Below are 13,765 nucleotides of genomic sequence, written 5' to 3' on the forward strand. Positions count from 1 at the left end.
TGTGTCTTATTTTAAGCTCGATAATATCATCGAAGTTGATTTTATCTCGTACTTGGCAGCAGAATTACTCCTAATCTAGTCCCTTGCTGTCCCATACGTAGTTCATCAGCAAAACGTGAATTTTCAAGTTTGCTTTTCAATTTAGTTTTTATTGGAAGAAGTTGTGGTTCTTTGTATTAAGAATCTGTAATCACTTTCTTAGTAGAATTATATTATTCATAAAAATAGTTTCCATTTCCATGCTAAGCATTTTGGCTCGTTTCTTCCTTTACCATTTCTGATTAACATTGGCAATCTCAGGTTTCATCAAGTTGTTGAAATGTTTTAAGTTCTCTTTCAGTTTGACTGAAAAGTGTATTTCCTAGAATTTACGAAAGATCCTTTTAATAATATGTGGTGTTACATATGTGGATTATATATGAGCAGAGTATTGTCAACAGTTATCTTTCAGGTTGTCCATTATTTGATGCAGCCTGACAAAAGACACTCCCAATTAGCATATTTTGATGTGCCTAAATCAGAGATGGGGACTAAGGAAGTTTGAAAAAGGGTCTACCCCCCAGTAGCAACAAGCATACTCACGGCTCAGATCTTGGTTTTTAATTCCATTCTCCAATGAAAAGAACTGGATGTTTCTAGGGCTTAGAGAAAGGGATATGCAGGATGAACCTGAAAAATCTGATAATGCTGCCAAGTAAGGAGGTGCTCAAAAAACAAGATGAAGGTATGTGAAAGAGACCCAGGAGCCAACCAAAAGAGCTCCCTGAGGCCAAAGCTGGAACCGTTGGAGCAACACAAGAAATAATGTCATGCTGGGTTATAACCCAAACATAAAACAAACATCCATGAGTTCATACTAATATAAATAAGTGACTGAATAAGTAAATAAGGGAGAAGAGACAAATCTCCCATACAGAAGAATTCCAAATAATTTTTGGATACTCTATTGTCAAGGCAGTGGAAATAACTCTTCACTCTTTTAAGCGTGGGCTGCACATAAGGTCTTCCTTCCAAAGAATAAGTATGGAAAAGGGGACAAAAAGAGTAACCTTACCATGGAGGAACCTGACATATGTGACCTCAGCCAGGCCATCGGGGTCCACATCGACAATGGGGAGCCTTGTCGGGAGTGTGTATCCTTGATGTGAAAATAGCATTTCACCTCTGTGGTCTTACTCTGTAAACACCCATAACCCCAGCTGAGCCATGTGGAAAACATCAGACACATCCAGATTGAAGGATAGTCTGTCTATGAAATACCTCATCAGTATACCCCAAATCTAACAAGCTCCTCAAAAACAGGGAAAATTGAGGAACAGTCTCAGCCAAGAGGAGCCTAAGGAGACATGGCAATTAAATATAAAGTGTCATCCTAAATGGGGTCCTGGAACAAAAAAAAGGACATTAGGTAAAACCTCAGGAAGTCCAGAAAAGTATGGACCTGAGCTAATAATAATAACATTAATAATTAATAATGTATCAGTAATGGTTTATTAGTTGTGAAAAATGTGTCATATTGGCATAAGATGTTAATAGGGAAATCAGAGTGTGGTCTATACAGGAATTTTCTGTACTATTTTTGCCACTTTTCTGTAAACCTAAAACTATTCTAAAATTAGAAGCTTACTTAAAGTTTTTTTAATGTTTATGTTATTTTTGAGAGACAGAGCACGAGTGGGGGAGGGGCAGAGAGAGGGAGACATAGAATCCAAAGCAGGCTCCAGGCTCTGAGCTGTCAGCACAGAGCCCAACATGGGGCTCGAACTCACAAACCGTGAGATCACACCCTAAGCCGAAGTTGGATGCCCAACTGACTGACCAACCCAGGTGCCGAATTTACTTACTTATTTTAAATGTTTGTTTATTTTGAGAGGGAGAAAGAGTGTGTGAGTGGGAGAGGGGTAGAGGGAGTGAGAGAGACAATCTTATGCAGGCTCTACCCTGTTAGTGCAGAGTCCAACATGGGACTCAATCTCAGCAACTGTGAGATCATGACCTGAACCGAAATCAAAAGTTAGGCACTTAACTGACCTAAGCCACCCACATGCCCCTAAAAGTTAATTAAAAAACAAAACTAACAAACAAACAAAAAACTGCAGAAATAGATGAGATCTCACCTAGTCATAATAGATAAAAGGAGCAGAGAAACACCCTCCTGTCTGATCCTGAAGCAACTGCAATATTTAGAGGTCAAGTTCAGGAGGAAAAACTGGCAAAGGAGATTGGGAAGTGGCTACCAGGGGAGTGGAAGGAAAAAATTGGAATACGATCTCACAGAGCCTTTCAACAAGAAGAGAGTGGTCAGCTTCGTCAGATGTTCTCCAAGGTCAAGTAAAATGAGGAGTGGAGAATGGTTATTGCAGCTGGCAGAGCAGAAACACTGCTGACATTGCAGGAGCAGTGTTGGTGGAGGGATGGAGACAGAGCCACATTAGGGAGATTTAAAGAGGAAATCCTGTCTATATTGTCTGTGTTTTTGCAAAGACAATGTTTTTATGTGTGATTTGTAGAACTAAAATCTCTTAAAATTGTAATTTAAAATAATCTTAAAAGGAAGAAAAGGTATATCTGCCTTTAGTCCAGTTTTGCATTTTTTTTTTCATTAGCAAAAAGATACTAAAGAAAATTTGGGGACAATCGGAAGGATATAAGCAGAAATAAAGTCCCTCTTTCCAGAGTCCAGAATCCCTCTATCCAAAGGTGGAGTTAATATTTTAGTGTTTCCAGTTGTGTCCTTTCCCTACCCCCCTCCTCTTACAATGTTCCTTTGGAGAGGTGGTTTCATACAGATTATATATATTTTGTATTTGCCTCATTTTGCTTAGTAGTTTTCCTCATGAACTGCTTTTAATTAATCATCTTTTAATTTTGCATCCTTGAGCTTGTGGACAGTGAAATAAGTCTTAACATTTTTACTTTAGTTAATGCATTTCTATGAGAGCCAGAGAAATTTATCGTAGCAATAACTTTGAAAAGCCATAGTATTCAATTTAGTAGACTGGTATTTGGGGGTTGGCATTTTCAACCTAGGTATTTGTGTTCTCATCCTGTATTTTTTCTTTTGTTTTTTTTGTTTGTTTGTTTTTTGTTTTTTGTTTTTTTGTGCAAGCGTGGGAGAAGGGCAGAGAGAAAGAGAAAATCCCAAGCAAACTCCATGCTTAGCACGGAGCCTGACAGGGGGCTCAGACCTGAGGCAAAATCAAGAGTCAGATGCCCAACTGACTGAGCCACCCAGGCACGCCATCTCCTCCTGTACTGTGTTCATGGGCTAGTGGGTCAGATGCAAGATGATTAGAACTTAAGGGAAAACAAAAAGTACTAAGACCTGGTCTCTGGCCTCTAAGAGCTTATCATCAACAAACAGTAGGGCCTGGGGAAGGGGGTGAAATACAATAAACAAATTCTTTGCAAGAAACTTTATAAGGCCAAGCATAATGAATTTATGTAAAAATTGAGTAGTTGAACAGTGGTACATCTACTCTGTGGAATACTTACTACTCAGCAGTAAAAAGGAACTAACCTGATAACATGTGAGAACTTGGATGGAGCATGGGGAGTGTTATGATGGTTGAAAAAAGCCATTCTCAAAGGGTTATATGATGTACGATTTCATTTCTAGAACATTCTCAAAGTGACACCATTACTGTGATGGGGAACAGACCAGTCATTGCCAGGGTGTAGGATGAGGGGGAAGGTGTGACCAGGGAAAGGATGGGCATGACCGGCTTTCTTTGTGATGTTGGAGCAGTTTTGCATCTGGTTGTGGTGAGTTACTTGGATCTACACATGTGATAAAATTACTTTGAGTTGTGTACACACATGCACACAGGAAGAGTACAATAAAAACTGATGAAATCCAACTCAAGTCTCTGCCTTGGTCACTAGTGGTGGACCTGTGTTCGTGTTCTGGGTTGACACTGTGCTGTGCTTATGGAAGATGTTCCTGGGGAGGCTGGCTGCAGGGCCCACAGGACCTCTGTAGTGTGTGTGCAACTTCATGTGGATGGTAAATGGTTTCAAAATAAAAAGTTATAATTGAAAAAAATCTAAATAGTTTAAGAAGAGATTAAACAAAGAGAGCTACCAGCTTAGAGCACTTTAGAGATGGCCCTTAAAGGAGCTTAATGAGCTGAAGCTTAATGAGGCCATAGTTGGCCAGGCACTCTGAGCACTTTGTGATATTTACTCATTTCATCCCCACAACAACCTTACGAGGCCACTACAGTAATCTCATTTTACAGTTGATCTATCTGAAGTCCACTGTCACTTGGTACCAAGAGGCAGAACTAGAGTCTGAGCTAATATGACAGTCAGCTCTAGAGTGTCTGGGCTGTTTCCCTCTTCAGAGGCTGATCGAGGTCCTGATTGACATGAGAGAAGGTACAGAGAAGACATCCCAGGCAAAGGGCTGGTGTGAACTGAGCAGTAGAGGTGAGAATCAAGAGTGATAAGGTCACTGTGGTTCTTACCACAGGCTGTTCTGGGTCCTGCTCCCATGGATTCTGATTTCATTGGATATGGGGCTGGGCAAGTATCTCTTTGATACTCAAGAGATAGTTTGGAGCCAAGTGCAGAGGCCTTTATAATAGCCAGAGAAGACATTCTTTTTTCTTCAACTTAGGTAGAAAACAGGGAGTCTTTGAAGATTCTTGATTAGCGTTTAACATACCAATAACCTTGTAATGCTACAAATAGGCTAGATATTTATTATTATTATTATTATTATTGTTATTATTATGAGCTTCTCTGTCTTGTGATAAGGATCCATAGTTTATCTCTTAAATTTCATCACTTGCATAAGAAACAGAATTAGGGTTAAATAAAACCTTTTCTTTCCTCCTCCAGTTGAACATAGCCCTTGTGGTTAAAAATAAACATGATCACTTAGTTTCCAAAGACTTATACTTTACTCTAGCCCTCCATTTTTTTAAAGATTGTTTGTTTGTTTGTTTGTTTGTTTGTGTTTGTTTTTGAGAGAGAGAAGAATGTGAGTGGGTTAGGGGCAGAGAGAGAGGGAGACACAGAATCCAAAGCAGGCACCAGGCTCTGAGCTGTCAGCACAGAGCCTGATGCGGGGTTCGAACTCATAAGCCGTGAGATCTTGACCTGAGCCGAAGTCGGACACTCAACCAACTAAGCCACCCAGGTGCCCCCAGCCCTCCATTTTTTAAATGTCAACTCAGGATCCACAAATGGAATAGAAACATGTGAAATAGCACTAATTGATGGTCAAACCAAGAAATAAAATAACCTTTATTTATTTTATATAAATAAAGACAACTAAAGGTAGGCTTGGTGGCTGCATGTCTCAGCGATGGAAGCCAAAAAAAAAGCATCCTTAACAGCTTCTTGTTTTTGTGTAATTCAGAAAAGAGGCTAAGTGGAGTTCATGTCGCTTGACATCCATTGGCTGATCGTAGATTCAAAGTGATTGAAAATGGCACTCATTTCAGCAGCACATATACTAAACCTGGAATGATACAGAGATTAGCATGCCCCCTGCACAAGGATGACATGCAAGTTTGTGGAGTGCCTGTATTTTTTAGCCAAAGCAAATCTGAGAAAGAAAAAGCAAAGCTGGAGGCATCACAGTTCCAGACTTCCAAGTTATATTATAAAGCCATAGTAATCAAAAAAGTATAGTAATCAAAAATCAAAACTGGCCCCAAAATAGACACATGGATCAACGAAACAGATTAGAAAACCCAGAAGTAAACCCACAATGATATGGTCAGTTAATCTTCAACAAAGCAGGAAAGAATATCCAATGGGAAAAAGTCTCTTCAACAAATCAGTGTTGGGAAAATTGGACAGCTGCATGCCAAAGAATGAAACTGGACCATTTGCTTACACCATACACAAAAATAAATTCAAGATGGATTAACAACCTAATAGTAAGACCTGAGACCATAGAAATCCTAGAAGAGAAAGTAGGCAATAATGTCTCAGATATTGGCAAGAGCAACTTCTTTCTAGATACATCCTACATCCCCTGAGGCAAGTGAAATGAAAGCAAAAATAAACTATTGGGACTACCTCAAAATAAAATCTTCTGCACCACAAGGGAAACAACAAAACTAAAACGCAGCCTATGGAATGGGAGAAGATATTTGCAAATGACCTTTCTGATAAAGGGTCAATATCCAAAATATATAAAGAACTTGCAAAAGAACACCCAGGGGCACCTGGGTGGCTCAGTCAGTTGAGGATCTGACTTCTGCTCAAGTCATGATCTCATGGCTTATGAGTTTGAGCCCTGAGTCAGGCTCTGTGCTGACAGCTCAGAGCCTGGAGCCTGTTTCATATTCATTCTCTCTCTCTCTCTCTCTCTCTCTCTCTCTCTCTCTCTCTCTCTCTCTCCCCCTCCCCCACTTGCTCCATCTCTCTCTCAAAAATTAATACAAACATTAAAAATTTTTTTAGTTAAAAACCTCAACACTCAAAAAACAAATAATCCAATTTAAAATGGGTAGAAGATATGAACAGACATTTCTCCAGAGAAGACATACAGATGGCCAACAGACATGTGAACAGATGCTCAACATCACTCATTATTAGAGATACACAACAATTGCAAATCAAAAACTACAATAAGAGATCACATCAAACCTATCAGAATGGATAAAATCAACAACACCAGAAATAAAAGGTGAGGGGATGTGGAGAAAAAGGAATCCTCTTTCACTGTTGGTGGGAATGCAGCTGGTGCAGCTTCTGTGGAAAACAGTATGGAAGTTCCTCAAAAAGTTAAAAGTAAAACTACCTTATGATCCATTAATTGTACTACTGAGTACCCAAAAAATACAAAAACACTAATTCAGAGGTGTACATGCACCTCTATGTTGATAGCAGCCTTATTTACCATAGCCAAGATACGGAAACATCCCAAGTGTCCATCGATTGATGAATGGATAAAGAAGATGGGTATATATACATACAATGTAATATTATTCAGCCATAAAAAGGAATGAAATCTTGCCATTTGCAATGATATGGATGGTTCTAAGAGAGTATAATGCTAAGTGAAATAAGTCAGAGAAAGACAAATACCATATGATTTCACTTATATGTGGAACTTAAGAAACAAAACAAATGAGCAAAGGAAAAAAGAGAGAGACAAAAACCAAGAAACAGACTATAGAGAACAAACTGATGGCTATCAGAAGAGAAGTTGGTTGGAGATTGGTGAAATAGGTGATGGAGGGATTAAGGAGTGCAGTTGTTGTGATGAGAACAGGGTGATGTGTGGAGTTGTTGAATCACTATAGTGTACACCTGAAACTAATATACCATTGTATGTTAACGATATGGAAGTTAAAATAAAATAACAACAAAACCAAAGTGATTGAAAATAGGTTGTTCTGCCCAAACTCCCCGAATTGCCCCTTTGTTTCCATTTTCATTCCATTGATTCATATGGGATGTATTCTGTGCTGGATAACCCTGGTAGATGCTGGGAACTCAAAGATGTAAAGATAGCTGTATTCACTGATAAATAAGCAATGCCTCAGACCACTAGACCAGTAGTTCCTGAGCTGCTTAGGTTGAACATTTGGATTATTTGAAAAACGCAGTTGTTTGTTCCCCAACCCAGACCTATCTAAGGAAAGTCTGGGCTTGAGTATTTTAAAAACACTTTGGAGATGATTCTGGGGTCCTAGATGGAGACTATGTAGAACATGATAGTGGGCTGGGGGTTGTTTATTTCCTAAATATCAGCTGCTTTGGGGGAGCAGTGACATATATAGGGCTTCTGTTTTCTTTGTTGAGTATCCTCAAGTTGCAAAGTTCTCTGTGGTGATTTTTTATTTGTTTTTTTTTTTTGTTTGCCTTTATAACAGCTACACACACACACACACAGTCGTTTTGTCTCATTGTTGGTGTCTCTTTTGACACTTCCTGTTTTCTTGCATCTGATTTTTACCCCTTTGGCTCTGTTTTTCTCCTTGATTTTTATTTCTTCTCCTGTCTTTTCACTACTTCCCTACATCTTAGTTGGACTCCTAACAAGGTCTGGTTTTGTTTTGTTTTTTTTAATTGGATAAGAACACTTACCATGAGATCTACTTTTAACAAAAATTTAACTATAACTATGGGCACAGTGTTGTACAGTAGATCTCCAGAACTTACTCTTCTTGTATAATTGAAACTTTATGCCTGTTGAGCAATAATTCTCTTTCTACTCTTAGCCCTTGGCAACTACCACCGTATTCTCCCTCTATGAGTTGACTTAAATCCCTCATATAATTGGTATCATGCAATATTTGCCCTTCTGTGACTAGCTTATATTAGCATAATGTCCTCCAAGTTCATCCGTGTTCTCCTTGAAAAGAATTCTTTCATTTTAAAGGCTGGGTAATATTCCATTGTATGTGTATACTATGTTTTCTTTATTCACTTATCTGTTGATGGACATTTAGGTTGTTTATACATCTTTGCTCTTGCAACATTATGTTGCATGATGTTGAGCATCTTTTCATATGCCTTTGACTATTTGTATGTCTTTGGAGAAATGTCTACTCAAATCCTTTGCCCATTTTTTAATTGGATTATTTATTTGATATTGAACTGTAGGAGTTCTTTATATATTTTGAATACTAATCCCTTATCTGATACATGGTTTGTAAATATTTTCTCATTTTCCATATGTTCCCTTTCTGTTGACTGTTTCGTTCTGGAAGCTTTTGAGTTTGATATAGTCCCACTTGTCTATTTTCTGCTTTTGTGGCTGTGCTTTTGGTGTCACATCTGAGAAATCATTGCTAAGACCAATGTCATGAAGCTTTTCCTCTGTGTTTTCTTCTCAGGGTTTTATAGTTTCAGGTTTATGTTTGAATCTTTGGTCCATTTTGAGTTGATTTTGTGTATGGTGTTTGATAGAGGTCTAGTTTCGTTCTTTTGCATGTGGATATCCAATTTTCTCCGTACCATTTGGTGAAGAAGCTAGGCTTTCCCCATTATGAATTCTTGGCCCCTTTGTTGAAGATTATTTGACCGTTTTATGCATGGACCTATCTCTGGGCACTGTGTTCTGTTCCAGGACTTGACTATCATTTCCCCTTGACCCAGCAGGCCATTCGGTGAGCCCAGCACTCTTCTCATATGTGTTCATTTTATTGGTGATGGAGAACTTTTGCATTTTAAGGTCTTCTAGATGGTTGAAGACAGCAGATAATTGAGTTTGAAATAATACTTGTTATTGTCATATTTCAGGTCTATCATATGCAAGTCACACAGTTGGCTTCACGCCACCAACTTCACTGACTAGAGCCGGAATGTCTTACTACAATTCCCCGGGTCTTCATGTGCAGCACATGGGAGCATCCCATGGCATCACAGTAAGTAGCCATAGGGCAGGAAGCCACACTTTACTCCTGCTGCTGGTAGCAACAGGACCTCCTCAGGAGACCAGGCCTGATGCCCTTAGACATTTACCTTTCTTCTCCCTCCCACCATCAGTTCACCTTCAAACTGTAGAGACTTCCAGCAGTTTGTTACTAAGTTCTGGTGTTGAAAGTAAAATCCTTCCTGGAGACAAAAATTTTCAGCTTCACTTTCTGTGAAAAATTGCCCTTTGTGAAATGTTATTTGAACTCTGGCCAACGCCTCGATTAGATTCTGGCTGGCTCTTTGCCATAACGAATCATTGCTGGTTGCCACAATGTCTGCATCTTCACAATTCACTGATCCCCAGTATTCTTTCTGAAATTAGCCTTGTTTCTAGTTCACTCAGAATTTTCTCTCCTGGGATTAGAAGGAACCTTAAGTGCATTTGGTTCAGACTTCACTCGGGAGTTTTTTCTTTAGACCTGGTTATTTAGTTGACTAATAGAGCAGTTGGAAATGTAGCTAATGGGTTTGAGAATAGGAGAGACGTGAGGGTATGTCCAGTAAGGGAATCTTTAAAAGAAGACTTTTATTCTGGAAAAGCAGTAAGGTATTTCTGAAGTTGTTTTTATTGGTTTGATGGCTTTATGTAAAAGCAGAAACATTTGGTTGAGCTGTAGCTCATAGGAGGTTGAAAACTTACTTTGAGTGATGGAAGGAACTTGGGGACATACAATGGACAGAAAAGATTTAAGTGGAGAATGAGACAGCTGTTTTTAATTCTAGGGCTGTCTCTGGAAGGGCCCAAGTCCAATTGTTTGGTCAATGCAAGTTTCATAGTAATTATGTATAGCTTTTTTGTGAGTGTAGATGCAAACTCCACCTTGTTTTCATCAGTAGTTCAGAAACCAGTAGGGATAGACTAGGAAATCCCTAGTTTCTGGTCTTTGTTGCTCCCCTTTTTCACTAGCTCCTGCTTGTCAGGCTGTGTTAGAAATGAGCTGTCTGGACCCAGATTGACCTCCTGTTGTTCTGTCCTGTCTACAGAGGCCTTCACCACGGAGAAGCAACAGTCCTGACAAATTCAAACGGCCTACGCCTCCTCCGTCTCCCAACACACAGACCCCAGTGCAGCCCCCTCCACCTCCACCTCCGCCGCCCATGCAGCCCGCGGCCCCCTCGGCAGCCACCCTCGCAAACCCGCCCCTTCGCAACATCCGGGGCACCCCTCCTCCCAGCCTTAATGCATGTGCTTGGTCTGCATCTCACGTTGGGACTCGTACAGTGGAGCCGTCTCCTCGACGCCAAAGGCTTCCTTCCCTGGCATATTTGGATCTGACTTATTTGCACTGAGGTTATCTAGGCTTCACTATTAATTGTGTTGTAAGTGTTTGTCGGAAACGCAGCCAGTGTTGTGGGTCTACAACACTAAACAGACGACTTTTTCCATCAGTGTTTTACTTGAATCTACATGTACGTCCATTCCCTGGCTGGAGCATCTGCTAGTCAATATTTGGTAATTCAGAAGCAGCGTGCAATTTTTGCTTGGCCCCAGAGCTTCATTTTCCTGGCTTTTAGGTTTGTAAAATAAAAAGGGATATCTTTTTTATATTTGTTTTCATAAATTTGCAGAAAATTACTGAGCTGTTATCCCACCCCCAACCCCCATTATAATGGTGTTTACCAAACATCCCAGTAATTCAGCACTACAATTCAGACCTTTGAAAATCTAGCTTTCGGTGTAGAATGGGAAGTTAGATGGATCAGTGCCCAAGACCATAAAGTCTTTAATAGAGCTTTTTACAGATACACTTTTTATAGGTTTTTTTCAGTATATGTCAACATCCGTTCTCTTGTAAAACAGGCCGAAGTGATGGATCACGTGGCTGTACCTTTTCCACATGTGGGATGGATAATTATTGTAGATTAAGGTGTGATTCTTTCCTTATCTTTAGTGTTAATCTACCCAGACCGGGCCCCTCTAACATGAGTCGATAAATGTTGTCCTACCAACCAGTGGTTTTGATGCCTGGTTAGAACATGCTGTTTGATTTCTGCTGCAGAGGGCAATGTGATTGTAACAAAAACAACTATTTACCTTTCCATTCTTTGTGTTCCCCTAAAATAGAGTTTGAACAAATATTTTAAAGGTGCAAAATATTAGAAAATACTATTTGAAATGAACATTATAGGAATATCTTGGCATAATGGCCACAGAATACTTTATTGCTTGGCAGAAAAGAGTTGTAGAAGAAAGTAGCACATTAGCATTGATGACCGCTTACATCGCCCAGTATAAGCAAGTGCAGTGTACAAAGAAGTATACTCTGAATACATTATTTCCATTCATTCAGCACAAATAAATTGTTTGGTTTCACTTTGAAGTGGAACACTGTGAGTCACTCTTTTCTTAATACTTGCAACATCTTTATTTTTGCTTTTCAGCAGTTACTGTTTTGTACTTTGGTAGTAAAGTGATTTTTACCACTTGTGTTGCATATTTATATATGCTGTGGATGAAAATAACTTACTAGAGAATGTATATTTTATGATGAGAATGTGTATCTGTTGGATATAATCAGAGAACTGAAAATTAATTTATCAGTAATTTTTAAGAGTCCCTGTTTTGTGACAACCATCTCTAATAGCTAGCTCTTTATTGAACACACTCCTAAAATAAGGAACCGTGACATTGTAGATATTTAATAGTGTACAGTATAGAAACTTCCATTTTTGCCTTCGAATGCATATTAAGAATTACAGAATGAAACAAGTCTTGTTGGATAATAGTGTTTGACTAGCATTTTAAGAACTTGAGAGTAAAAGCAACAGTAGGATTTTTCACCTCTTCCTGCTTCCACCCCTGAACTGAGAACTTCCACTCCCCAGTTGGTCTATATAAATGTTATTTATAACGTGTATGTAATATGCATAATCATAGTGCAGTTCTCAAATATGGGGAAGAAGTTCGGCATTTAATTATTGAGGCTTTAGGTTTTTAATTCGATCAGACGAGGTCATATCAAACCCGGGGATCTCACCAACAGCCCGCTGTCCCTCCCGGTACATTGCCATTCCGAGGAATTCTGAGAAGGGGCAAACAAGGTTTGCCTTCATGGTACAGTTCTTGGTTTTTCTCCTAGGAAAGCGTGGTCTGTGTTTACAAGAGTCTTGCGTGAGATGATAGAATTCAATGCTGTTGAATAGCAGCTTGCACTCCCATCGGAATGTCCATAAAGCAACGAGTTTCCTCTGCTTCCTGTCCATTGAGTTACCTCCTGAAAGCACACTAGTCCAGACATTGCCATGTGGTGAACGGAAAGCACTTGGCGTGAGCAGACCGTTCCTGACAAATGCCTTTTAGAACAGGTTCTTGATATTCAGACTTTGCAGAACTGTAGTGCTGGTGCCCCTGGACTAGTCAGTTCCTTTCAATATAGACCACAGCTCCTTCAAACAGCACTTTCAACATAAATCTTGTTGCCTCTCCCTGCAGACATTCAGAATTGAGAGAACAAACACTACTATTTTGAATTATGCTGTTTTGTGTACTTCTAAAGGGTTTTTGACCCCACATAGAGCCTGTCCCGCATGGGCGGTACACATGCTAGGGCCATTTCTTAGTGATTGTTAGCCTGAGGGACCCATAAAATTCAGACCCCAAGCCCGTAGAGGCAGGAGTCCCTCACCCATGGGAAGCTGCCTTACTTCAGGCTCTTCTCTTTGGGCTAAATATGGTTCCTGCCATTCCTGTTGCTCACTCACCCAGGTAACCCTGGACTGATGCCCCGAAGGCCTTTGTAAAATCCGTAGCCATCATGAAGGCAGGCGGGAACAGCAGTAGCTTCAGTAACTTCCTTTTCCTGTCTTGCTGACAGAGACCCTTGGCTCCACTGTGCTGCTAATAGGATAAGTACTCTGTTGCCAGACTACCATGCCTTTCTATACAAAACCAAATTAACTTCTGTATACCTGACACCTCTCTGGGCTCTGAACTGCTTTCTCTCATCAAGCATGCTGGCATTCTGGACAGAATTCTAGAAATTTGGCAGAGGGTGGAAGTATTTAAGGTTTAATTTAACTTGCTCCTTTGTTAATTGAAAGGAGTTTTAAATTCTGAGCTCCTGAGATACCACAACCATGGAATGAATGTGTGACCAGAATGTGGCTTTGACACCAAGTGCTGCTGGTCCCTTTGTAATTGGCTTCTAACTGATTTGACCAGAGATAATTGATAATGTGAATTTTTGTTAACTGTTCAATTGTAGGAAAATAGAGTATGTATCGCCTTTGTTAGGTAGACATGACTTTTCCTGCACGAAGCCTTGCTTATAGAGGATGCTCAATAAGGCAAGAAAAAGCATAGTAACTGTGCTTCGAGAGCGCAATATTTTATCTTACCAGTACAGAAGAGTCATTTCTGTGTAACTTGATCTTC

General features: G+C 39.8%; 1 protein-coding gene and 1 non-coding gene across 2 annotated transcripts in view; both read left to right on the top strand.

Annotated features, from left to right (window-relative positions):
- CCDC6 (coiled-coil domain containing 6) overlaps positions 1–10,661 on the top strand; it is a 104,602-nt gene extending 93,941 nt beyond the window's left edge. The window contains 3 exon segments of the mRNA XM_030334345.1: positions 9,214–9,338; positions 10,375–10,518; positions 10,521–10,661. Of these exon segments, the coding sequence (XP_030190205.1) occupies positions 9,214–9,338; positions 10,375–10,518; positions 10,521–10,571 (320 nt within the window). The 3' untranslated portion in view covers positions 10,572–10,661.
- Positions 5,441–5,544, top strand: LOC115527825. Its single transcript, XR_003973061.1, has one exon. It is a non-coding gene; the product is annotated as a U6 spliceosomal RNA (small nuclear RNA).
- Positions 10,662–13,765: the final 3,104 nt, after the last annotated feature.

This window comes from Lynx canadensis, chromosome D2, assembly GCF_007474595.2.
Source record: "Lynx canadensis isolate LIC74 chromosome D2, mLynCan4.pri.v2, whole genome shotgun sequence".
Classification (NCBI taxonomy): Eukaryota; Metazoa; Chordata; class Mammalia; order Carnivora; family Felidae; genus Lynx; species Lynx canadensis.